Source organism: Phoca vitulina, unplaced genomic scaffold (genome assembly GCF_004348235.1).
Source record: "Phoca vitulina isolate PV1807 unplaced genomic scaffold, GSC_HSeal_1.0 scaffold2, whole genome shotgun sequence".
NCBI lineage: Eukaryota > Metazoa > Chordata > Mammalia > Carnivora > Phocidae > Phoca > Phoca vitulina.
This window is the reverse complement of record NW_022589705.1, coordinates 91,752,607-91,776,954: the sequence shown is the minus strand read 5'-3', so window position 1 is coordinate 91,776,954 and position 24,348 is coordinate 91,752,607. Positions and strand designations below refer to the sequence as shown.

General features: G+C 48.2%; 1 protein-coding gene and 1 non-coding gene across 7 annotated transcripts in view; both read left to right on the top strand.

Moving 5' to 3' along the window:
* The window catches only part of VPS13D (vacuolar protein sorting 13 homolog D), a 248,115-nt gene extending 228,524 nt beyond the window's left edge, over positions 1-19,591 (top strand). For 4 of the 6 annotated variants that reach the window (XM_032393396.1, XM_032393388.1, XM_032393379.1 and 1 more), the window contains 3 exons: positions 5,786-5,917; positions 13,518-13,758; positions 15,954-19,588. In XM_032393396.1, coding sequence (XP_032249287.1) covers positions 5,786-5,917; positions 13,518-13,758; positions 15,954-16,085 — 505 coding nt within the window. In that variant the 3' untranslated portion in view covers positions 16,086-19,588. Of the gene's footprint in view, positions 1-5,785; positions 5,918-13,517; positions 13,759-15,953 lie in introns of all 6 variants that reach the window. The other 2 variants (XM_032393405.1, XM_032393384.1) reach the window with 2 other exon arrangements.
* LOC116627181 lies at positions 13,948-14,078 on the top strand. The gene has a single exon (XR_004298445.1). It is a non-coding gene; the product is annotated as a small nucleolar RNA ACA59 (small nucleolar RNA).
* Positions 19,592-24,348: the final 4,757 nt, after the last annotated feature.

Genomic DNA, 24,348 nt, shown 5'->3' with positions numbered 1-24,348 from the left:
CCTGCCCAAGAAGCAGCTGTCAGCTCCTGAGAGGTGAGCGGGCGGGTTGGGCGCCTCTTGTGTGATGGAGGGTCCACTACCCCCAGGGCTGTAGTGCCAAGACCCCGCCCAAGAAGCAGCACATCCCGACAGGGAAGGTGATCAAGGGAGAGGCAGTAAGGCAAGCCGGGGAGGCCGGAGGGTGGCCCAGCAGTGGTGGGCCAGCATACCTGAGAAGGTGACCCTTCGTCTCCAGTATCCACAAGCAAGGCTCCATGGCCACTCCATTTCTTGTAATGGGCACCATCATCCTTTAGGATGAAAAGGAACGGTGGCGATGAGAAGAAAACAACAGGAGGGGCGCCTCGGTGGCTCAGTCGGTTGAGTGTCTGCCTTCGGCTCAGGTCATGGTCTCAGGGTCCTGGGATCGAGCTCTGCATCGGGCTCTCTGCTCAATGGGGAGTCTGCTTCTCCTTCTCCCTCTGCCTCCCCCACACCTGCTCTTTCTTGAACTCTGTCTCTCAAATAAATAAAATCTTAAAAAAAAAAAAAGACAACAGGATGCCCATTTTATATCCATTTGAGCAGCAAAAACTTGAGAATTTAGACCAGTACTGTTTAACATGCAGTTTAAATTTAAATTAATTTAAATTACATTTTTTTAAAAGATTTTATTTATTTATTTGACAGAGAGAGACACAGCGAGAGAGGGAACACAAGCAAAGGGGGTGGGAGAGGGAGAAGCAGGCCCCCTGCCGAGCAGGGAGCCCGATGCGGGGCTCGATCCCAGGACCCTGGGGTCATGACCTGAGCCGAAGGCAGACACCCAACGACTGAGCCACCCAGGCGCCCCTTTAAATTACATTTTAAAAATTCAGTTCCTTGGTCACACTAGCAACATTCCAGTTGCTCAGTAGCCGTGTGTGACCAGCGGCTATGTTATTGGACCAGTGCTGTCCTAAGTGTAGGAAAGGATATAGATTGCGAGGCTCTCTTAGATGCATTGTTGGTGGCAGTGTAAATTTGAAAACAATTTAAATCATCTTGTTAGGTGAACATTCATGCCTGGTGATCCAGCAAATACCTCCTAAATATATATATACCCAAAGCAACTCTTGCCTCCATTCACCAGGAGACAATTTATAGGAATGTTCATAGCAGCCTGTTTGTAATAGCAAAACCTGGAAACAATCTGTGTACCATCTACAGGAAGACGGATGAATGATAGTGTATCCATACAATGAAATGATAGTAATAAGCAGGTACGATAAATGGATTATAGATGCACACAAAAGAATGGCCGAATCTTAGCAGCATATGACTTAGAAGGAAGAAATAAGTCCCCAAAATAAGGAGGCAGCGACATCCTTTTTCAAAAGACTAAACAACTAAAACCAAAGAATATAATGAGACGATACCAGAGCACATGTGGAGATGTAATAAGACCACAGGAAGAAGAGACGCAAAGGAATGATAAGGGCAAGATTTAGAATAGTGGCTGTCTCAGGTGGAGGAGGAACGGGGGGCGGGAGGCAGAGGACCACACAGAGAGATTCAGGTTATGGGCAGTGACGGCATTTTTGTGTTGGGGTTGGTGGTTTCACAGATGTTTATTATACCATTTAAAATAAAGAAAAGGCCAATGATGACAGTGGGCCTTGAACTGAGGATAATGATGAGCCTCCTAAAGCGCAGTTTACAAGAGAATAGAGTCCTTTCCTTCCACGTGCTCATAGGCTCCCAGGGAACATGAATACAGGAAAGCGACTTAAGAACTGTCACTCAGAAATAGACACGCCGCGTTCCTGAGTCGCAGCGGATGAACAAACAGGATTGCTATTACCTACAGCCACACTGGTTCCAGAGGGTTATTTGAATTTAGAGTGCCATCAACAGATGGAGAAAACCGTTCCATCACCCAGTGGCCTGCACTGGAGAAGATCATTTTAAAGTTTTTTCTGGCTTACAAGGTTTGAAAACACTAGCTTGTGGTTTTTTGTTTATAATTATTTGATTAAGTTTGGTACCAGATTTGTTCACACACAGTGATTTTAAGTGCACACACACACACACACACACACACACACCCCACCCTGCAGCCTCCAACTTGGGCTTTAGAAGTTAAAATTTTAGGTGAGTTTTGGAGAAGAAAGGATAGTTTTTCAACAGCAATGAAGCAATAGGGGATTCTGGGAGGAATTCCTTTAACCCCTTTGTGCTCCTAGTAAGAGTATCACTGAACCACCCCTTCCGGCAGCCCCTAGAGTTGCAAGACTATATGGGGAGACTGTTTCCTTCCATGGCAAAGCTGAACTCTTCTTCTTCTTCTATGTCCATGTGAGAAATGAGCCTTGAATGCCACAGTGAGTTCCTCCAGTCAGCAGTATTGGAACGCTATGCCCAGCCTTCCTTGATGATTGGTTGGTCACAGAATGAAGACCTTGGAAGTGGGAAGACACTTTGTAACCTGTGGGGAAGATAGATAAGAAACTTAACAGATAGGGGCGCCTGGGTGGCTCAGTTGTTAAGCATCTGCCTTCAGCTCAGGTCATAATCCCGGCGTCCTGGGATCGAGCCCCACATCGGGCTCCCTGCTCGGCAGGAAGCCTGCTTCTCCCTCTCACACTCCCCCTGCTTGTGTTCCCTCTCTCGCTGTGTCTCTCTCTGTCAAATAAATAAATAAAATCTTTAAAAAAAAAAACAGATAGGCAGTGTTTACGCACAAGGGAGCTACTCAACTTTCCTGTTCTCTGGTGTTTGGGTATGCTTATAGTTTACTTCAGAGATGTGTTGGGAGTGGAGGTGAGGTTGGGTCAGTGAAATTTGGGGAGGATCCTGAGGGATGCCATGGAATAAAGAAATAACTGTATGCACCGGACAGCTATTTGATAATGTGATAACACGGGGCATACTTACGTTCTCAACTATTCTATAGTTGTTACAAGATGTCATTTCTAGGAGCTCAGGTCCATAAACAAGCCTCCTTTCCTTGACTTCTCTGGCTTCTTTGGATCCTACCAGAGGGATTTAGGACTCTTAATAAGTCTTCTTCTCATTGGTAGTAGGTTGTTCCCACTTTGGGTACTAATGAAAAGATTGTTTCTTTTAAGGAAAATACATGTGTTAGCAAAGACATTAATTTCATGACCGTGCCTTCCTGCTCCTTCCTTGGTTTTGATCAGTGGACTAGTATAAACACACCCTTGATCTTTCTATCAGGAAGATATGACTCTAGCTGGTTCACATTTTGCCTTAACTTCATTGACCTCCAAGGCTCAGAATCTCTGGTCTTCAAACTCTCCACCAAAGTTTGTATACCCCTTTACTTTTGAGTTGCATAGTTAAAATGGCCCTTATGCCTGCCCCCCACCCACCCACAAATGCATTCATTCATTTACTCAACTAATGTTTATTGTTTTTCAGCCATGAACTGGGTACTGTTCTAGATCCCAGGATAGCAGTGAATGAAACAAAATCCTTTTCATGAATGTTCCAGATGGGGTGCCAAGCAATTAAACAAATGTTTTATCTAAGTGGGATGTGAAGCAAATGTGTTTTGGACACATGGCTAATTGATCTAACTTGTATTTTAAAAGCATCATTCTCGTTGCTGTGAGGAGAACACACAAGGGTGGAAATAGGATAAGTTACAAGACTATTGTAATAATCCATTACAAATCCAGAGATCGTTTGTTAGTTACGATAGAGATGGAGAAGTAGTTAGAATGGGGGTATATATGGATGTTGAGCCCACAGACCTCCCAGTGGATTGGGAAGATGTGGTGAGAAGCATCAGGATGAACCTTACATTGACAAGCGGTGGGGAACGGGCTCCGTCATGTTCCTCTTGGAGGGGCCTTTGGGCTTCTGCCCCAATAGCCTGAACCGCTTCCAGGAACTTCATGGGCGACAGAATAGTAGGGGATATTTGCCTTGGGAGAAGGACCCTTCATTAGCCTGCCCTGGGCAGGGCTTGGAATGACAGTAGCTGTCTCACAGGCAAGGCGACCAGAGCAGGGCTTTGCTGCCTGGGAAAGGGTACCACGCTCCCTCCCCATGCTTAGCCGGCATCCCTCAAACAGCAGTTGACCGGCTTCTCCACTGGTAGCCCTACAGCAGCTCCTTACACTGCCCTCCCTACCTTCAGTCAATAATGAGCATGTAGATAGCCAACTAAATCTTTAGGCCAATATTTAGAGGGCCTAAATCTTGAAGAAGAGATTGAGACTATGTGTGGTGGGAGTATGTGAGTACATGATGTAAGTAAAAATTTTTTTACCCATTCCCTTAGCACAGATCATTGAAACTTCTTGACAGTCTCCTTACATCACCCTTGAAGAGCTCAATTAGTGGTATCTAGGGCATCCTTAGTCCTGAACTTTTAAAAATTTATCACTGGCTTTCTGGCTTTCTTGCACATATCAAACATTAACCAGGTATGGGACTTCACGCATCATGGCCCAGAGCAGAGTGTTGACCCGGGTCCAGGAGTGCTTTGCAATGTCCCAGTTTCACCGCTACCTCGTTGCGTGGCCTGTGGCATGTTTCTGGCTGTTTCTGTCCATATTACTACCCCTGTTTGCCCAGTAGGGCCCTTCTGTGCCTTTGTGAGTAAGTCTCTACATTGCCATTAGCACATGGTTCTGAAGTGCTGATTCAGTGCTGATTCAAGCCTTACTCCTCTCTGTTAGCTGTGTCTAGAGAGGGATGTTTTGCTTCAGTGGAATCCAGGAACAAATAATGAAAAGTACAGCGAGTACAAGGCTGAGGACAGACCCGGCACACTCTTATCAGTCATCTGAAATATGCACAGCCTTTCCAAGACAAATACGGACTCCTGTTTCTAGGAAAACACCGAAAAGTACTTATCAATTACCCTGTATATGGTTTGTGGAAAAAGACAACATCAGCCTACCCTGAAAGCCATGGCAAAGCAGATTCCTTTGGGCAACTGACAGCCGAGTGGCATGAGTTAGAGCCGTTGCAGAATCCCAGACTGTGGCCTGGGCCCAGTCCATGGAGCTTCTCCTCGCCCTCCCAGAATTCCTGTGTCCCTTGCCCTGTGCCCAGGCACGGAGCTCCTCCTAAAAGAAGTCCAGAAGCCTGGCATGTGCTTCCTAGATGCCCAGGCCCCCTCACTGTTCTTCCTGGCCCTTGCAAGTCCAGAGGCGCCTCTCCTAAAGATTCCTAGAAAAGCGGGGTTTTCCCAAGTAGAAGTCTCAGTAATAACAACAACAGGAGCCGTCACTGGTGGCTCGCCCACATCCTGTCCAGCACAGGCTCCACGAGCTGTCCTGTGAGGTACGTGTCCTCCTCCCATTTTACGGAGAAAACTGGAACCTGGCGTCAAAGAAGCGAACTCTCTTGTCCATGGTCGCCTAGTCAGGACATGGCAGAGACAGGGTTCTTGTCAAAACTGGAGTCTCAGGGCACCTGGGTGGCTCAGTCAGTTGAGTGTCTGCCTTCGGCTCAGGTCATGATCTCAGGGTCCTGGGATCGAGCCCCGCGTCGGGCTCCCTGTTCGGTGGGGAGGCTGCTTCTCCCTCTCCCTCTGTGCTCACGTGCTCTCTCACTCTCCCTCTCAGATAAATAAATAAAATCTTAAAAAACAACAACAACAGAACAAAACTAGAGTCTCGAACGGCTCCCTCCTAGTGCATTCACAGGTGATGCTGCGGCGTAGTTCTGGTCACTAAATTCGGAGCATGCCTTATATGACGTAGTGCTTTTTATTTCAGATGAGGAAGGGAGATCCTCTGAACCATAACACTTAACCTCCCTGCTTGGTGTGCCTTTCCCTGTGCAGGACTCAGGCCCAGAGGGTTCGGAAGCCGCGCTGCTGCAGCGGGCCCCAAGGGCTGCTTCCTCGATACTCGGAGAGCCAGGCAGAAGGGCAGGAGCAGCTCTTCAAGCTAACGGACAACATTCAAGATGAATTGTAAGTGGAGCCGTGGGAAACCGGCCCTGTTGGCTCACTGCGTTCATTGTCTTTTCTATCTCTGAGTCCAAGAAGTTTCTCTTGTTCGGGGCATCGCCGTGCCTCTTAGACCTTGGAACTTGTCAGAGATTCCTTGGCCCAAACGTTCTACAGGTGTAGGTATAACTACTTGTCCAAAGCTTTTTCCTCAAAGCAGTGGTTCTCAAACTGAGTTCCACACTGAGACCTCAGTGTTTTGTTTCTCGAAAATGGCAGTCTCTTCCTAGTTTGTTCAAAGAGAGACGATAAGGAATAAAACGTTCCCAACTTTAAGGCTTTTTTCTGTGTGAAACGTCCTTAAGCTTTGGTGTTCTACTGTTTGCTACAGAATGCCTAGTGAAACAAAACAGGTAAACAAACGGCAGACAACTAGTGGCTGAAAATTTTAGAAAAGCAATCTTTAAAACATTGTTTTGTTACTCTTTGAATGGGAAGCCTTACATACCTCGGGTATGTATCTTCAGTTAGTGAAATTATTCCAGGTTGGTGTGATACGATTCAGTTTATCACTATTTCAGGATATTCTGCAGAGACCCTTTTAGCAGAAAATGCTCTGTAACTTAAGTGGGTGTTAGAACCACCAGTCCAGAGAAGGCATTTGGTTATGCCTGATGAGTAGCAAAATGCTCGCTTAATTTCTTTTAATGCTTACTTATCTCCTTTAAGCTAAAGCAAGAAAGGGAGGGTTCTGAGGGCCGTGAATATGTCTGGGTTGATGGAGGAGTTTCTGAAGCAGAGGATAGCCTTCATTGTCATTGTTCAAGACGGTGCTCAGCTGACCTCATCTCCTATTTTTGTAGCGGTATTTGAATGGAAACATCAAAAATTAAGTCCAGAAATCATTTGCTGCTTACTGGATAAGATGGCTTCTTCCTGGATGTATGTGTTTTGTGTAACCCAAACCCCCTGCAGTGTTACTGGAAGGTCTCTTGAGGATGGCGGTGCGTAATATTGCCTGAGCTCAGGCTGCCATAAAAAGCACCGTTTGTCACAGTTCTGGAGGTTGGGAAGTCCAAGATCAAGGCACCGGCCAGTTTGGTTTCTGGTGAAAGCTTTCCTCCTGCCTTGCAGATGGCCAGCTTTTGGCTGTGTTCTCACGTGGCCAAGAGCGAGCAGGCAAGAGCTCTGGTGTCTCTTATAAGGACAGTAATCCTATAGGGTCAGGGCCCTACCCTTACGACCTCATTTAACCTTAATTACTTCCTTCCTCCAAATAGGGCTTCAACATAAGGATTCTGCAGGGACACAGTTCTCTCTGCAGCATGCTTCTTGAACATGTTCTGCTTCTTAAGTCTAGGCCCAGCTCTGATCACCCATTGCAATAAGGGACTCCCCAGGCAGCTTCACTCCGGGGAGGACTTTCTATTCCTGCCTGCTTGGGGAGGATTTGGTGGCATGGTGGAACTTTTGGATCAGAGGCCCTGAGAGTCATGCCTCAGGTCTAGCAGGGCGAGAATGGCAGCCCCAGCAGCACTGGGATTTTTGTCTGTTCCATTCACTAGGCCATGCTCAGCACCTAGAACGGTCCCTGGCACATGACAGGCACTCAGTGAATATTTGTTGAATCAGTGATAGCTGGAGAGCTGCGGTATAGCATTATATTAATACGTGTTCACTTTGCCATCTTTTGGGGGTTTTTTGGTCAAAGGTTGAGATTATAAAGTATTGTATGTTGTGCTTTTAATTTCCTCCCCCACTCACCCCTATTCAATTCGAACTGTCTCTGGCCCTTACAAAATTCATTTTCAGTAGAATGACATGTGCCAAAAACACAAGGGAGAGATTGTGTGGTACAGCTAACGCAGGATTGTTCCCAGTGAGACGCACATTGAAAACAGAGCCACGTTCGGCTGAAAACTGGAATCAAACTGAAGTCAGTAAAATCGATTTCATGAAACTCTTGATATTCATATGAACTGGGGAAAGATATTGGCATGAATGAGTTTTGACTCTAAAGATGAAAACCATGTGTTGCTACCCAAGTTTGTGGGTTAAATCTCGCCAGTGAATGTTGAAGAAAGCACATGACCGTGGCCGTCCTCGGGTACAAGGAAGAAGTCATCAAGGAAGCCGGCAAATTCTCTGAAGTATCCTCGGTTGTCAGGCTGGGTCTTCACGGTGACGTGAACATTAGAATCATCACTTTGCAAGAAAGGGGTTTTCAAGAAAAGCACACAAGTGCCAAATTATACCTCTGACTTTTATCCTAGAATTGTAATTAAAAACATATTTAAAGACCTAATTATTTGCATATTTTCCTTCAGAGTTAACCCCTTAAAAGGTCTTTAATACCTTGCTCTACTGTTCTAACTAAATATTTCCACATTTTTTTCCAGTTAGACTCACTGTTTCACTTCTGGAAAATGTTGTGTAATTACTTCCTGATGTAGTGAAAACCCCACAAAGTCCCCAGTGCCATGGGCACTTCAACTTTGTCCTCCCAGATCAAGTTTCATTTAATTTTTCATTTTATTTAATTAATTAGTATTAAAAAGATAGTTACTGACATAGGATTTAAGGTCTGGCCAGCTGAAAAGGCTTCAGTTTCAGGAGAATCGACTGTTTCTCTGGTATGTCACAGACTTACCATTGCTTCCCATTCTTTTCAGTTTGGGTTTTGAAATAGGATCCTGGGTTAAGATGATGGTAAAGTAAATTTGTCCCATCTGATTACATTAATTTTGCCTTATAACTAGCATCTAATCTGTAGCCAGGGACCTCATTTTCACTTAAAAAAAAAACAAAAAAGGAAAGGAAAAGAAAGTTCCTATTTTATTTCTAATACTTTATCACAGACAAAGTGAGACACCAGTATTGCAAGCGTTAGGGTGGCTCTTGACCTGATCAGAGTAGGTGCCTGTGAGCCACACACGTGACCTGATACTGTTTTCTGGAGTTTGACAGCTAGGTTCTATTTTCAAAATGTAGTTTCAGAAAATAACATTTATGAGATTTTTTTTTTTTAATACAAAGAAGTATAAAAAAAAAAAAAAAAGAAAAGAAAAACAGCCTATAAACCGGTGCACCAGCCAAACAAGTTCTTTCTCCATGAAAGAAACTCATGCACATGGTCAGCACATTCAGAGTAAAAAAGAAATGAAATCAAGAGCAAAATTTTCCTTTCTTGCCCTCTTTGTAAACATACTGTTTTTGGTATTTTCGATCTGTTCTATCCTTCCTGACAAATTGCAGATAGAGACAGAAATGAGAAATTTTTTTAGAGCACAGGTTATAGTGTTGATTCTAACAGCATAGAATCATCAATATAAACCTTATAATAACATATACAGTCCGAAAACAAAAACAAAAGACAGGTGCTTTTGAGGAATGGGATAAAATTCATTAGCTTCCATTTTCTAAACCGGATAATAATCTGTCAATAACCATTGACACTTAGGGAATTGGACGTTCTTTGATATGCCCCTACATAAAAACTTTTGTGTGACTGATTAGCCAGCTATGCTGATAAAAGTTAATGGCTTGATTAAATCTTTAATAAGTTAAATCAAGAGTTCCAAGAGAGTTTTGTAACTTTACTACTGGGTAAAATATATCCAACATACAAAGTTGCGCGTGCTCTGGCGAATTCCACTGGAACTTACAATGTAAATTCACTGTCATTTTGTAAGACTACCTAACACGTAAGTGTATTGAATGCTACTCTGTGCCAGGATGAGTAAGAAATTTGCTCTTTCCTTGACGGGTTTGCAGTCTAGCAGGGGAAGCAGGATGGTATTACCAACTACCTATAACATATGATTGCTTTTAAAATAGAAGTGTGAGCCGTGTGTTATGAGGCCTCAAGGGGAAGTGATTAATTTATGCTTGGAGAGCCGGGGAAGACTGTGGACAGTTGGCCCGGCCCTGCAGGATGAGGGAGATTGTGTCCGGGAGAGAAGAGAGAAAGCCGCTGAGAGAAGGGTGCCGGGCAGAGGTGGCCGAGCTCCTGGCGTTTCTGGACGGTTGGGGTCCGCCAAGTGTGGCGGTAACACCCGTGTGGGACGGTGGCCCACAGGCCAGATCCTAAGAGCCATACCGAGTTCACCTGTTCTGTAGGCAGTGGTGAGATTTTGAAGAGGACCCCAACCCAAATTACGCGTTCAAAATGTAACCTTGCCGGCAGCAGAGAAACGGATCAGAGTCAGAGAGACGAGACAGGAAGGCGGTGGCGGGTGCCCCCGGGCATGATCCACGTCAACGACATAGACGGTGGCTGTGAATGGGAGTGGGGGGGACAGAGTTGAGGGTATTTGAGGAGGTGGCATCAGCACTGACTAAATACAAAATCGGAGTGAGGAGGGGGTGAGAGTGACCCCCGGGCTTCTCGTCCTTGTGGTTGGATGGCCAGGAAGGGCTGGAAGCCCTGTGGCTCTGAGAAAGAAAGGGACAGAGGATGGCGCCACTGCGGAGGGGAAGGCCCCAGTGCGCTGCCTGGGCTGGCTTCTCCGGTCACCCCGAGTTGTGGTTCCTCTGGCGGACGACTGACGTGTCTGCCATCTGTCTCCATAGCAGGGGACCCCCAGTCTACAGCTTTGTTTTAATCATCCTTTGATGTGGTTTCTAGATTTTGTAAAAAAGAAAAGATGATGATGATGACAAAGAAACCCAAAGCGTCGGAGGCTGGTGGCAGGAGTGCTAGGGAGGCGTCAGGAGGAAAATGGGGAGGCAGAGCTGTCGCAAAGTCAGGCTCTGGGTTCTCGCTCAGACGGCACTCGGGGAGGCAGTGAAGCCCAGCCATGGCTTCACTCTCTCCCTTTCTCCTCCCCTCGATTGTACCGTTGGCTCTGATCTGCTTTTGATTAGAAAAGACTTCAAAGAGTTGACACACACGTCCAAGGAGTGCTGTTACCTGTGCTGACGGCAGGGTATGAACAGGGCCCCTGGTCACAGAACAGAGGTCTGGCCATGAATCCTTGAGACTTTGCTACTTGGTAAAGAACCTGGCAGGTAGCATCACCTCTGTCGGATGAAGAAACCGAGCCACAGGGACGGCAGCTGGCCTGCCCAGAGTCGCCCGGCCTGGCACTGTTCCCTCATATGTGGGAAGTGCCACTGTATGGCCTCCGAGCTCAGAGCCACCCTTCTTCCCGCGGCGGCTCTGGCCGGACTGAGGACTTGCGCCCTCCGTGGCCTCTTGGAAAGGAGTCTATTTTAAAGCCCATGAAAGTGTTCCTGTATGGAAAGTGCGCTAATAATGTAGCCACCCTGGCCCGGCTGTGAGAACAGCTGCCCGGATGGAAAGGCCTGGCTTTCGAGAGGCTGTGCCTCAGTGTCAGCTATGGCAGGTGCCCACGGGTGAGAGTGGGGGCAAGGGTCCTGGGGCAGGTCCATCCCGTGCTGGACCAGAGGAAAGGAGATAAACTCAGTTGGATTTTTATTTATTTTCTTTAAAGATTTTATTTATTTGAGAGAGAGAGAGAGAGCACAAGCAGGGATAGGGGCAGAGGGAGAAGCAGACTCCCCGCTGAGCAGGGAGCCCAACGCAGGACTCGATCCCAGGACCCCAGGGTCATGACCTGAGCTGAAGGCAGACGCTTAACAGACTGAGCCACCCAGGCGCCCCTCAGTCGGATTTTTAGTGCACATTCCTGCTCTCACCCCAGTTGCGGCGGCCGACTTTGGGGTCTCCTTTGGGAGCCCATTGCATGCCCAGCCCACCTGTGCTCAGAAACCATAGTGCATTTTCAGTGTTCATGCCAGTTGCTCAGCAAGTCCTGGCCCAGTGGTACTTCCTGACTATGTCAGGATGCTTTTCTCATTTCTCTCTCTCTTTCTGTTTGTCTCCCTCTGTTTCCTCTTTTCTTCCCCCTGGACGAGCTGTTTTAGATTCCATTCAGTTTGATGAAGCGATAACGCTGCCCCCTTGTTACTGTCAGAACCCAGAATGTGGGAAATTCTGTGCTGAGTGGCCTGAACACCAAAAGCTGCTGGGTATTTCTAATTTTGGCATTGAGACTTTACAAGTCTGCATTCTTGGCATTGCCAACCAGTTCGAATAGAACAATAAACCCCAATTTTTGTCATGCAAGGCTGTAATTAAAATGGCAACAGGAACAGGCAGATACTTACTGAGTACATAGGGGGTGCTGACTCAGTAGTGGTGGGCTCTCAGGGAGACACGGGGGTGTAGGATAGGGACCCCACTCTGACATCAGCTTAGAGAGCCAAGTCCGTGTTTGGCAGTGCTTGTGAAGGTAAGCAGTTAAGCCGTCAAACGTGGGGGCAGGTTTGGAGTATTTCAGGGAGGCTTCGTGGAGAAGTTGGAACTTGGAAATCCTCAGGTGGGGAGGCTTTGGATAGGTTGTGCCCTGAGCGGGGCGAGGGTGGATCTGTGACCCTGCAGGTGAGCGAGGGCCTGGCATATGGTCTGGTCTGAAAGGAAAGCGGCCGGGGCCCCGGTGGGCGGGCCTCCGTCCCATCAGCCGTTTGGTGACCGCTGAGAAACAAAGCCATCCTGGGACCCCAGTCCCCAAGCAGCTCCAGGGGGAGCCTTGGTTCAGCGGCTACAGTTTGGAAATTCCTCTCAGGACATCAAGTCCCAGGGGGCCAGAGCTTGACAGCCAGCCTGTCGTCAGCTCTTAGTATTCTTGCCGTCATCTGGTCTCTTTTGCTGTCCCTCGACGTGGCCGCCCCATTGTGGCAGGCTGTCACAAGATGCCGCGGAGGCGGCCAGGCCCCGGAGAGCAGCCGTGGCCGTTTCCAAGGGTCACTGCCCTTCATTCAGGAGCTGAGCTGAAAGGTCTGACATGCATAAATTTCCACTTTAAATCTGGGAGCTCCATGGAGGAAGAGGAATGGGATTTTTTTCCGAGCGGCCCTACCGCCCCTCCAAGTGATGACTGAATGTTAGTCAAATCAAGATTACAGCTTCAGAAAGCACTTTCTAATTTATTAGACTTTTCTGAACATGCAGTGGCATTCTCCAGGCTTCCCTGTCACTGAGGTGTGGAGTGGAGACCCGGACAAGGAAGGAAGCAGACGCTGTCTTCCCGCACCCGCCAGCTGGGGAACCCTGTTTAATTCCCAGTCACCCCCCCACACCCCCCCCGGGCCGCATCTCCATCACCCCGCTGGTGTCTTCGGGGCCCCGGCATTCACCCCCCTGCATAGCAGTGAACGTTGTCGGTGGCTACTTCATCAGTAGCGAAAAGCATTGTATTTTCCTCCTCTTTTGTGTCCAACAAAGCCTGGGTACATTGCCTCTGGGCCTTAAACCCCCTAAAAACTCTCCCTGCAGAAAACCCCCACACACAATGCAATGTCAGGATATAAAGTGGTTTCTCTTGTTTATACTGTTGGTCGTCGTCACGAGCCGCCTTTCTCGAGCACCCCTGCGTAGGGGGCCCCATGCTGTACAGCCCCGGGAGGTCAGTGACACTTTTATTCCTAATCTGCAAGTGAGGAAACTGAGGCTCGAGGTGTAGTAGACGTGAGGGAGCCTGGACTCGCACGGCACCAGGCCTTCTCCCCTTCTGTTGGCTCAGTGACCAGGATCGGCCCTGCTGTTGCGGCTTGAGGCTCGGCTCGGTGTGCCATGCTGATCTTCCCCCTTTCTCGGCAGCTTCATAGCCGTGGAGAACATCGACAGCTACTGTGTGCTCATCTCCTCCAAAGCCGTTTACTTCCTGAAAAGTGGGGACTATGTGGATCGAGAGGCCATCTTCCTGGAAGTCAAATACGACGATCTCTACCACTGCCTCGTCTCCAAAGACCACGGGAAGGTGTACGTGCAGGTGACCAAGAAGGCAGTGAACTCGAGTAGTGGAGTGTCCATCCCTGGCCCTTCCCACCAGAAGCCCATGGTGAGTGCGCAGCTGGCCCGTCTCCTTAGTCCCCCTGAGTGGCTGTAGTCAGTGGTTAAGAGATAGAAAGGGCCCTCGGAACGCTGTTGCCCTGCTTATTATGCTTTTCACCAGGAATTCATTTTAGGTTCACGCTAGGCTGTCCTTAACCCCTAGGGGTACTGCTTCTCAGTCCTACATACAGAAGGAGCTCAGTGTGCGTTAACTGGGGTGAGGCTGTCCTCCCAGCTCTACCAGTGACGACCCAGCCCGTGTGCCCCCACTGCCCATCGATAACAGTTCGGGCAGTAACCAGCTCTAGCAAGTGGCCAGGACCTGCTGACGTGATAAAACGCAACTCTGCCGTGCCTTGGCTCCGCGGTGTTAGGGCACGTGCTGGCTCCCATAACAATTGCAAGCTCGTTTTTCTGTGCAGAGAAGCAATATCTAGCATAGGCCCTTCCCCAGAATAAATTCTAAATAAATGTTTATAAATAAAATTTATAGGGGCGCCTGGGTGGCTCAGTCATTAAGCGTCTGCCTTCGGCTCAGGTCATGATCTCAGGGTCCTGGGATCGAGCCCCGCATCGGGCTCCCTGCTCCGCGGGGAGCCTGCTTCTCCCTCTCCCACTTCCCCTGTTTGTGTTCCCTCTCTCGCTGTGTCTCTCTCGTCAGATAAATAAATAAAATCTTAAAAAATAAATAAATAAATAAAATAAAATTTATATATTGCCTCCAAAGGGTACGAGATATTGTCATGGCAGGACTTTTAAATACTAGCGTTCCCATTAAGCATACGCTGTCTGCCAGGCTAGATAGATACTAAGTACTTCCTGAGGGTTGTTTGGTGGTGTTCTGCCTTTGTGCCCACTTGCCTGGTAAGGAGGCTGGTGAGGGCCGCTGACTCGCCCCAGGTCATATGGCCAACACTGGGAGGAACTGGGGTTCACACCCAGGTGGTGTGGCTCCGGAGCCAGCAGTCTACACCCCTTTGCTTGCTGCGTCCACTCAGAGAAACTGTTGGCTCAGCAGAAGCACGCGGGAGGAAGCTCACCTCCTCTAGCCATAGTCGGACTTCGCTGGCTTTTCATGAGCCTGAGGTGTTAGTCATGCCCAGTTTTCACCTGGTTTGCCAGGATTTTGAGAATGATGGGCCATTCAAATGGCCCTGCTTATCCCTGGCTCTCTCTACAGATCAGAAACCGCAACCAACCTTATTGGGCCTCTCTCCTCAGGAATCCCTTGACCTTCCCCTGCTCAGGAATGCACTTGGGTTTGGCTTGGCTTGTGCAGGCTCCCCTGGGGTCCTTGGCTTAAGTCAGGGCTGGTAGATTCACAGAGTTAACACCCAGAAGTTGAATATTTCCACAAGTTCCTTTTGATGGTGAGGAGCCTTGCCCAGCTACGCTTTTGCTCCTTTCAAGGCAAGTGAGCAACTAAGCATTCTTGATAAGAAGGGCCTCTAGGCATTTGTCTGAGGATCCTTCTTCCCTCTTCGTCACCAGACAGTAGAATTCCCTTGGTGCAGTCCTTTCTTCTTGCTCTGCGTCTAGCCTCGGCAGACCCTCACCTCCTCAGGGCTGAGGCTGGTGCTCCTGTACACGGGGTTCCAAATGTCAGGTGACTGTGGTTTGGCTCCCCAGTCACCTGGGGCGTGTGTTAAAGATACAGATTCCAGGAATCCACCCCACATCTTGAATCAGCATTCACCAGGAGCAGGCCCTGGGAATCCTTCTTAAAAGTAAACCCATACCAGGGGCGCCTGGATAATTCAGTCGGGTCCGACTCTTGATCTCAGCTCAGGTCTTAAGCTCAGGGTCGTGAGTTCAAGCCCCGCTATGGGCTCCACATTGGGCGTGGAGCCTACTTAAAAAAAAAAAAAAAAATGGGCGCCTGGGTGGCTCAGTTGGTTAAGCGACTGCCTTCGGCTCAGGTCATGGTCCTGGAGTCCCGGGATCGAGTCCCGCATCGGGCTCCCTGCTCGGCAGGGAGTCTGCTTCTCCCTCTGACCCTCCCCCCTCTCATGTGCTCTCTCTCATTCTCTCTCTCTCAAATAAATAAATAAATAAAAATCTTTAAAAAAAAAAAAAGTAAGCCCGTACCGTTCTGATCTGCCGCCAGGCTGGGAGATGCCTGGGCCAATTTAATTGTCCACATCCTGTGATTTGTTTGGCCCCTACCTCTGGGCAGGTTACTGATTCTGTTTTGCTCTCCAGGTCCATGTGAAATCCGAGGGCCTTGCTGTCAAGTTATCACAAGAGATAAACTATGCAAAGAGCCTTTACTATGAACAGCAACTTATGTTAAGACTCAATGAAAATCAAGAGCAGTTGGAGCTGGACTCCTGAGAAATCCCAGCTGCCAGAGAGCCGCTCTCAGACACAAACCCCAGATCAATCAGGACGAAAGGCCCATAGGCTTGGCCTCAGTCAGAGGCAAAACCAGAATAAGGTTTGGGGGACGATATCAAGAAACGAGGGGAGGATACAAATGGAAACCATATTAATTTGTGGGTGGGGTGGAGGGTTACTTTAGATTATGGGGAAGTAATTTTTAAAAGGTTTTGGTTGAATAACGTTAAAAAAAAAGTGTACTGAGATAAATCTAATTTTTAGATTGCCCTGTATTTTGTTAACATGTATATATGTACAACTGTGTGTTTGTAAATATATAGGAGCATTTCTGGACAGGGCCTGTGATGTGTGTAAAGGTTTGTTAACTGTAAAATAATACAAAATTATATTGGATCTTCTATTGCACTAATTCTACACGTCTAATTCAGGGTACTCTCTTTAAAAAGGCATTCTTGAGAGTTGAAGAATGTTCTGTGTTAGTTTTGGAAACCAGAGAAGTCACAGGAACGAAGACTGAGTGAGATTGGAAGTGCTCTCGCGGGCGCCTTTGAGTCCTGTGGCCCCTGGGGCTGGATCGGGGAGCCGGAGCCGCCCCCGAAGGAGATGCAGGACTGTGGCTCAGAAACCCATCTTTTATTTATTTCCCATTCCCATTTTAAAAGTAGTTCCTAGATTATCACAAATTCATTTTTTCTCCTGAGTAATCTCGCCCAACTTTGAGATAAACTGTGTTCCGTTACTGTGTGTGTCTGTGTGTCTGTGTGTCTGTGTGCGTGTGCGCACACCCACACACACAGCAGCATTATAAGATTTTCTTGGGTTATCATCAGAGAGGGTCAGTTTGAAACACTGGTAGGCTCTGTTGATTTGGAAGGAAAAACATCTCACAGAGCTATTTGTTTTAACAAATCAAAAATCCACAGATTTATCCAAGTCGCCAGTAAGAAGGCTCTTCTTTCTGGGCAACAACAGGGAGAAGGCCCTAGGACTCTCCTTTTTGATAAAGCCACAGGCAGGTACCACAACTGCGCGGCCCTGGCCTCAGCAGTGGTAACACTGGACGAGAAGGGAGAGAGTCTCAGAAAAGGGAATGAAATCTCAGTGTTAAAAAGCTGTTTTGTCAGTTTTTCATGGAACCAAGATTTGGCTAGAACATATCTTGTCCTTGGTTTTAAATTCCAGCCAGTTAAGAAGGCCTGGTATGAGTGCCCCCTTCCTCCTGGGTCTTGTTTTTGCTGTTTCCCTTTTCTGTAAGGAATAAACACATTGGGAGGGGGGGCTCGCTCTAGAATGAATGACTAGCCTTGTGATTTTTTAATTTTCATTTTAATAAAGCTAATCAGTTTCTATGACCTTGTCACACATAGCTGAGATCTAAAATGACTCAGTGGGTCAGCAGATGTGTAGAAGGTTTTGGTGTTTATAACTCATGACCCAAACCCTTCCGAGACGCAGATGAAGCTGATTTGTCCATCTCACTGCCCCTCACCTCTGCGAGTGCGTGCACGTGTGTGTGTGTGTGTGTGTGTGTGTTTTCAAAGAAGCGGGAAGGGAGCTTTAGCACAAGTGCTCAAGAGCTTTCGCTAAATAGTGTTTCCAGGGTTATTGTCTTGAACCCCAAGGTCTTTGTCGTCTTCACGGACTCTAAGTTGGTGGATTGCAAAATCGGAAACTTGGCTTGGGAAGGATTGGGGTGGGTTTTGGTTTGTTGTTTGTTTGGCAGTCATGACTCTCCTGCTCACACACAAGATCCACGGCAGGGCAGCCCAGTGTCACCTGCCGTGGGTCCTCCTCACCAGCCGCCCTGTCCGTGCCCCACAAGTCCACCTTGTGGTTTTTGCCATCAGTGACCCACTGCCAGAGACCACGATCTCTTAAAGATAAGACTCTCAGAAGGGTTGATTGCCTTGGTGAGCCTTCTGTCGCTTTCTGGAATGAAGTCAGTGGAATTTCGTGTGACTGAGGAGGGCGGCCCTCAGCCCCTGTGGCAGCTATGATGCAGGGAGCCGAGCTGCTTCCCGTGCAGAGGTTTAGCGATGCCCTCCTCCCTGCTCCTTTCTAATTTTAATCAGCTCTAGAAATAGTCGCCCATCCTGGTGGATTGCGCAAGCCCTCGCCGAGCACCAGACAAGTCTGAGAAGACGCTAGAGCTTCTCAGGCTCTCTGCCCTCGTGGCCCCCACGCCGGGCTCCGGGGGCGGTGGGGGGGGGGGAGCCTTCGGGGAAGGGGGGTCCTTGGACATAGTTTCCTGCTTGGCCAGGAAAGAATTCAAAGCTCTGAAGGAAGCAGGCCCTGCCCCGGGCTCCTTGAATGCCCCGGTTGTTTTTAAATTGGTGTTTAGCCCGTGATGTCTGAGACTTTGTTATGATAATTTCTCCCAATTTTCATGCTGTCCCAAATACAGAGTTTCTCTCTGAGAAAAGTAAAAAAGAAATTGAATGAGGAGAAATTGGATAAGGAGAAATCAAAAGCCATCCTAATTCCCCAGTTGGCCAACCCACAGGGCTGATTGGCCAGAGCCGGCCCGGGGGAGGCGCCTCCACACCCCCAGGGAAGCAGGGTGAGGGGGGGATGCAGCCCCTCACCAGCCCCGGCGCGGCCGGCTGCCTGGTGGGGACTCACCTGGATGTTCAGGAGGCTCTAGGGCCACGTTGTTTTTAAGCATCATCTGTGCCTCAAAATACCATAGTAGCTGCTTGATAAAACCTGAAATTAAAATATCTGGTTCTCTATTGTGTAAACATGATTACATACGGTCACCAATCTGTTAAGACTCTTTCGTCTGTTTCACATGTCAGAGTCGTTATTTTTCTTCCTGTGGAATAAAATGCTTTATTGACTTCCCAGACAGGTTGTTTGCTTCTGGTTTCTTGGTATTCCATAGATTCTAGAACCATCGCCAGTGACAGATGCCAAACACATTACGACGTTCACAGTAACACGCAGCCTCTCCCCAAGCTCCAGGAAAGCACAGTACTGGGGCAAAGTCCTCACCTTGAAGAAACCCTCACCTTTCCTCCTCCAGAGCCCAGCTTTGTGCGGGCAGCTCCTCCCCTCCCCCATTCGGGTGACTGACTAGGCTCGGCATCGGCAGGATGGAAGTTGTCATGTTTGCTGAGAAGGGGGGACTTCGGGGGAACAGGTTCAGAGCTCACTTTGTATGTGGTAAGTTCAAGGTGCCTACTTGACGCCGCTGGATATGTCAGGAAGGCAGTGGGGCATGCGAGTCCGGAGCCCAAGAGAGAAGTCCAGGCCAGAGGTGCCCCACTAGGAGTCATCAGCATCCAAATGACAAGTGGAGCCTGGGTGAAATCCCCAAAGCAGTGAGTTGAGTGGGGCTGGCAAAACAAAAACAAGAGGCCCCAGATCTGAGCCTTGGGGCTCCCCAAAGTTTAGAGTGTGGGCAGGTGGAGAGGAAGAGCGCAGGAGACGGCAGGAGCATCCAGAGACACAGGCGTGAAGCTGGGAGGGTGTGGGTCCTGGAAGCTGAGTCCAGAAAGGTTTCAGAGAGGAGGGCGGTTATCAAATGCTGCTGCTAAGTCGGATGAGGACGGACAATACTGGGCTTCCAGCATCGAGGCCCCTGGAGCCTTCTCGAGCAGCTTCAGTGGAGCGGAGAGGGGTTAGAAGCCGGATGGCATTAGAGCCCAGAGGAAAATGGTAGCGGGGACATTGGCAACAAGGAATATCGACAACTCTCTGGAGGAACCTGGCTAGAAATGGAGGGAGAGAAGTGACTGGTACTTCGAGAAGGGCCGGGGGGTGGGGGTTGATAATCAGTCGGGCAGTGAAAGGGGAGAACGGAGACTAGCCAGGAAGAGGAGTAGATGTGGTGGAGACTTCAGGAAATCCTCGTTTCCTCGTTTCCATTGCTTCTCCTTCTCAGATCAGCAGAGAGGGAGCATGGGCGGGACGTGATGGAGATTTGGAGGAGCGGGGGAAACTGGAAGACAGACATCTGAGATCATGGGAAAGTGAGCAGACCAGGGAGGTACGGACAGTAGGTCAGCCAGGAAACATGAAAGGCCCATTCGAGGTTGGGGATCATTAAAGTGAGACCAGGCAGCCTGGTTCTGGTTTTCTCCAGCCACACTCAGCCGCACGATTTAGCGTGGAATAGGCAAAGAATTGGATTTAATCAAGAACCGTCCCCTCCTGCCCATTCAGATGTTCCAGCCACCATGGCCCAACTGGAGCTCAGCAAGAGAGCCAGCCAGAACCAAATGTCAAACAGAAATCCGAGAGCTCAGAGAAGAGAAGGGAGGGGCTACACTTTCCAAACCAAAGCATGCAGCCAGAGACTATGCCCTTCCAAGTGGGAGAGACTCCCGGAGCTGTGACTAACGCCCCGAAAGGCAGACCGCACAGCTAGAATAGTTCAGGGGCTCCGGGGCAGGGGGGCAATGGGGGAGGACAAGCTGTCCTCCGAGCACTCTGGGCCTTGGAGAAACCTAGCACAGAAAGGGCGTGCCTGTCACTTCGGCCTGCCTTCCAGCTCCTCGGTCCACCCGTTCACGGGGAGGCCAGGTCCTGCCCAGCCGCTACTGGTCCAAGCTTCCTTTCTCTGGCGGGGGAGGGGGGGGTGATTCGAGCAATCATAGACACCAGGGGAAGAAGAACTTGTTGCTGGAGAAAACTGCTGAAACTTTTAGAATTAGCTTAGATCTTTTTTCATACAAACGCAAACCAAAAATAGGATGTCACATATCCGTTATCATATGAAAGCAGGTAACTGCAGTATTTGCCCCTCTGCCCCTGCATATCCCCCTCTGATAGCCTCGTGCAGAACAAGGCCACAATAAACAAACATCCTCCCGGTTTATGGGCACGTTTGGGGGTGGGGGCGGGCACTCCCTTGGTTTCCATGGAGTAGACTCCTGGGAGCTGGTTGCAGTGGGGATGTACGCCAGGTCATTTCCCAAACCTGCTGCTGGGGTTGTGGAGAGCTGTGGCGTCTGAGGTGCGGACCAGTCTGATGGGCACAGAGTGGTGTCCTGTCTTTACTTGGCTGTCTTCTCATTTGTAGGGACCCGTCAGCAATGGCTGCCGAAGGACAGCAGCTGACCTCTCAGCATCCATTCTTAGGACCACATTGATTTTTCCCCTGTGTAACCTTTTCTTTTTTTTTTTTTTAATGTCCTCCGTGATGTGGATAGATTTCCTGATAGGGCGCCACCCTTACTCCCTGGAATAAGCCCCATTTGGTCAGAATGTGTTAATGTGTTATTCTTTTGATACATTTCCTGGCTCCATTGGCTAATATGTTGAGTCTTTGCATCTTTAAAGTGAGAGGGCTCCATCATTTTCTCTATGTGCGTCAGAGTTTAGAATTAAAATTACTCCAGCTTCATAAAATGGGGCAGGGAGATGCCCTCCATTTTCTCTGGCTTGTGATAAATTACCTGAGAATTTCCTGTTCTCATTTTTTAAAGTTAGATGGAAGGTTCTAGACTCTTCTTCAATGGCTCCCCTTCATCATCACCCCCCTGTGCATTCTGCTGATTGGAACGTCCAATTTCCATTTCTTCATGCGTCCATTTTGGCAGGAGGTTTGGTGGGGGTTTTTGTTTGTTTTTTTTAATTCTTCAGTTCTGATAGGTTTTTCCTGTGTTGCTAGACATTTGCTTGTGTTCTCCTTCAGATGATTTGAATACCTCCTGAGTCTGATCATTTCTCTTTCTCCTTCCTAATCTTGCGTATTAGTTATTTATTGTTCTTTTCAAAGAACCAGTTTGGGATTTGTTTCTCTCTGTTATTTTGTTTTATTATTTTGTTGATTACACCTCTAATCTTTTATTTCCCCTACCTGGCTTATTTTGATTTCTTTTACTGCTCCTATCTTGCTTTCTAAGATGAGTACTCAGTTTTGTTTTGTTTTGTTTTGTTTTGTGTCACCCTTTCTCCTTAAACAAAGATGGCATTTTCAGGTTATAAATTTTCTTCTGAATACAGCTCTGTTTAGCTCAGGTTTGGGTATGAAGTATCCTCTCGTTTTCTGTGTAGTTTTTACTTGTGCTTTAGATTTCTTCTTTGAGCTGAGAGCTACCTAGGAATAGGTCATTTCTAAATATTAAATTTATCCTCGCTAAATTAGTTATTTCAAATATTATTGGATTATAAGCAGTAAATGTAACCGAAGGTTTCTGCATTTTTAAAAAATGTGCTGTAGTTTTCTTTTTGTCCAAGTACTTGATCGATTTTTATAAATGTCCCATGAACATAGGAAACAAAAGTGTATGCTCTTTGAGGCTTGTAATGAGAGGTGCGTACATACATCCATACTTATGCAGATAGAAGTTTGAGTTTGTAGACTATATTAATCAAATCCTGTATGGTCTGACTTATTTGTGTGTAAGAGAGCTCTGACCCACATCTTCAAGTGGCCAGAGAAGCGAGTTCAAACTTACACGTACTCCCCTGGAAAGTGCATAAAGTAAACAAACTTAGAAGAAAGAAAAAACCAGCAGCCTTAATTAAGCTGCCTCCAAGCAATCCAGTTGGAACTTCAGAAGGATTTGATGCCAGAACAATAGCACTGCACAGCTGTGTCCCTTCCCCTGGGAGCTGGGCCCACCCACTTGTCGCCTTCAGGGAGCCCGCCCACTTCTCCCACAGCCCTGACCCAAGCAGCACGCCCAGTGTAAATAGTTCCCAGGGGGTAATAAAACCTCACACCTCCTGCTTATTCCGAGCAGCCTCAAAAACACAAAAAGGTCATGGATACATTTTGCCTTGGAGTAAATGGATGCATCCAGACCAAACTGACCCTTGGAAGCCCTGAACAAGTGAGCCCCAGGGGGAGAGGGTGTGGGGAGAGGGGTTGAGATGACTTTAGTGGGGGATGTCCTGCCTTTGGGGCATGTTTTCCTAAGGCACTTAACTTTAGGGGTACACGGAGACTTCTGGGAAGTTCGGCCCAGCCTCCAGAAAGGCAGCTCCCAGTTTGTTTGATGGACCCATTCCTAGGCATGCCCGGACCACGCAGCTGTGGAGCTTCTGCCCGTCCAACAACCGGGAGGCACTGTCCACCCTTGTTGTGAGCATCTACCTGGGTTCAGGCTCAGGACTGGGTGCCAGGGATATGGGATGAGTAGGGTGACACTCTCACTGTCCTACCGGGTTCGTGGACCTCGGGGTGGGGCACGGAAGACTTCACTGGGGAAGGGACAGGGAGCCGGAGTCCAGAGGGCTGAGAGGAGCTAGTGACACAGATGAGAGAGGGGTGCTCCCGTGAAGTCCTGGACATGGGAGCTGCTCGACACATTTGAGGACTGGAGTACAATGAGCTGAAGCTGAAGAGACGTGGCTAGGGGCCAGGCCATGTTGGACTTTGTAAGCTATATGGGCAAAGGTTGTAAGCAGAGGATTTCACTGTAAGACTGGCATCTATAACTACCTCTCTAAAAAATAAAATAAAAGTCTTTCTGGCTGCAAAATGGAGCCTGGGTAGGATGAGTCCAGACTGGAAGCCTGCTGCACAAGTCCAGGTAAGAGATGGTGGGGGCAGTGGAGATCGAAGTGTATAGATGGGATACGCTTTTGAGGAAGAATAGATGAGACAGAGGGATGGATCTAATGTCTAATAAAGATTAGGGGAAAACGGGGCATCAAGGGTAGTTCTCAGGTTTGCAGCTTAAGTAACCAGGTGACCGGTGATGTGATTACCAAGATGGGGGAGCATTAGAGAAAGAGCTGGATGTTTATGGCTGTTCAATATGTGTTGGATGCTAAATGAATAAGTGAATGTCTTCTCAGGTTATGGGCATATTCGGTTTGAGACGTCAGTGACCTTTTAAGCAGAGATGGTGGGCAGTTCAGAGCTCGAGAGAGTGGCTTGCCTGTGAGCAGTGTTGGCGTCATGGAAGTCGATTAGATTATGGGGAGAGCAGCACGTGAGAGGAGGAGGGCTGGACCAAGCCTGGGAACTCCAAAGTCTAATGGGTGAATGTAGGAGCAGGAGCTAGTAAAGGAGGCTGAGAAAGAGTGCCCAGAGATGCAGGTAGAAAAGGAGGAAAGAATGTTTCAAGATGGTGGATGTGATCAGCTGGGTTGAATGGTGTTGAAAAGTCAAGATGTATGTTGGATTCAACCGTCTGGAGGACGTTCCCCGTAAAAAAAGTTTGTTGGAACGATGGAAGCAAAAGCTGTATCAGGGCGAGGCAGGTCGAGTGTAGATAGCAAGTGTCCTTTTCTGTGACAATGACCCACCAAAGGTGAGAGTGGCAAGTCTAAAAATGTATGATAAAATTCTCCTCCT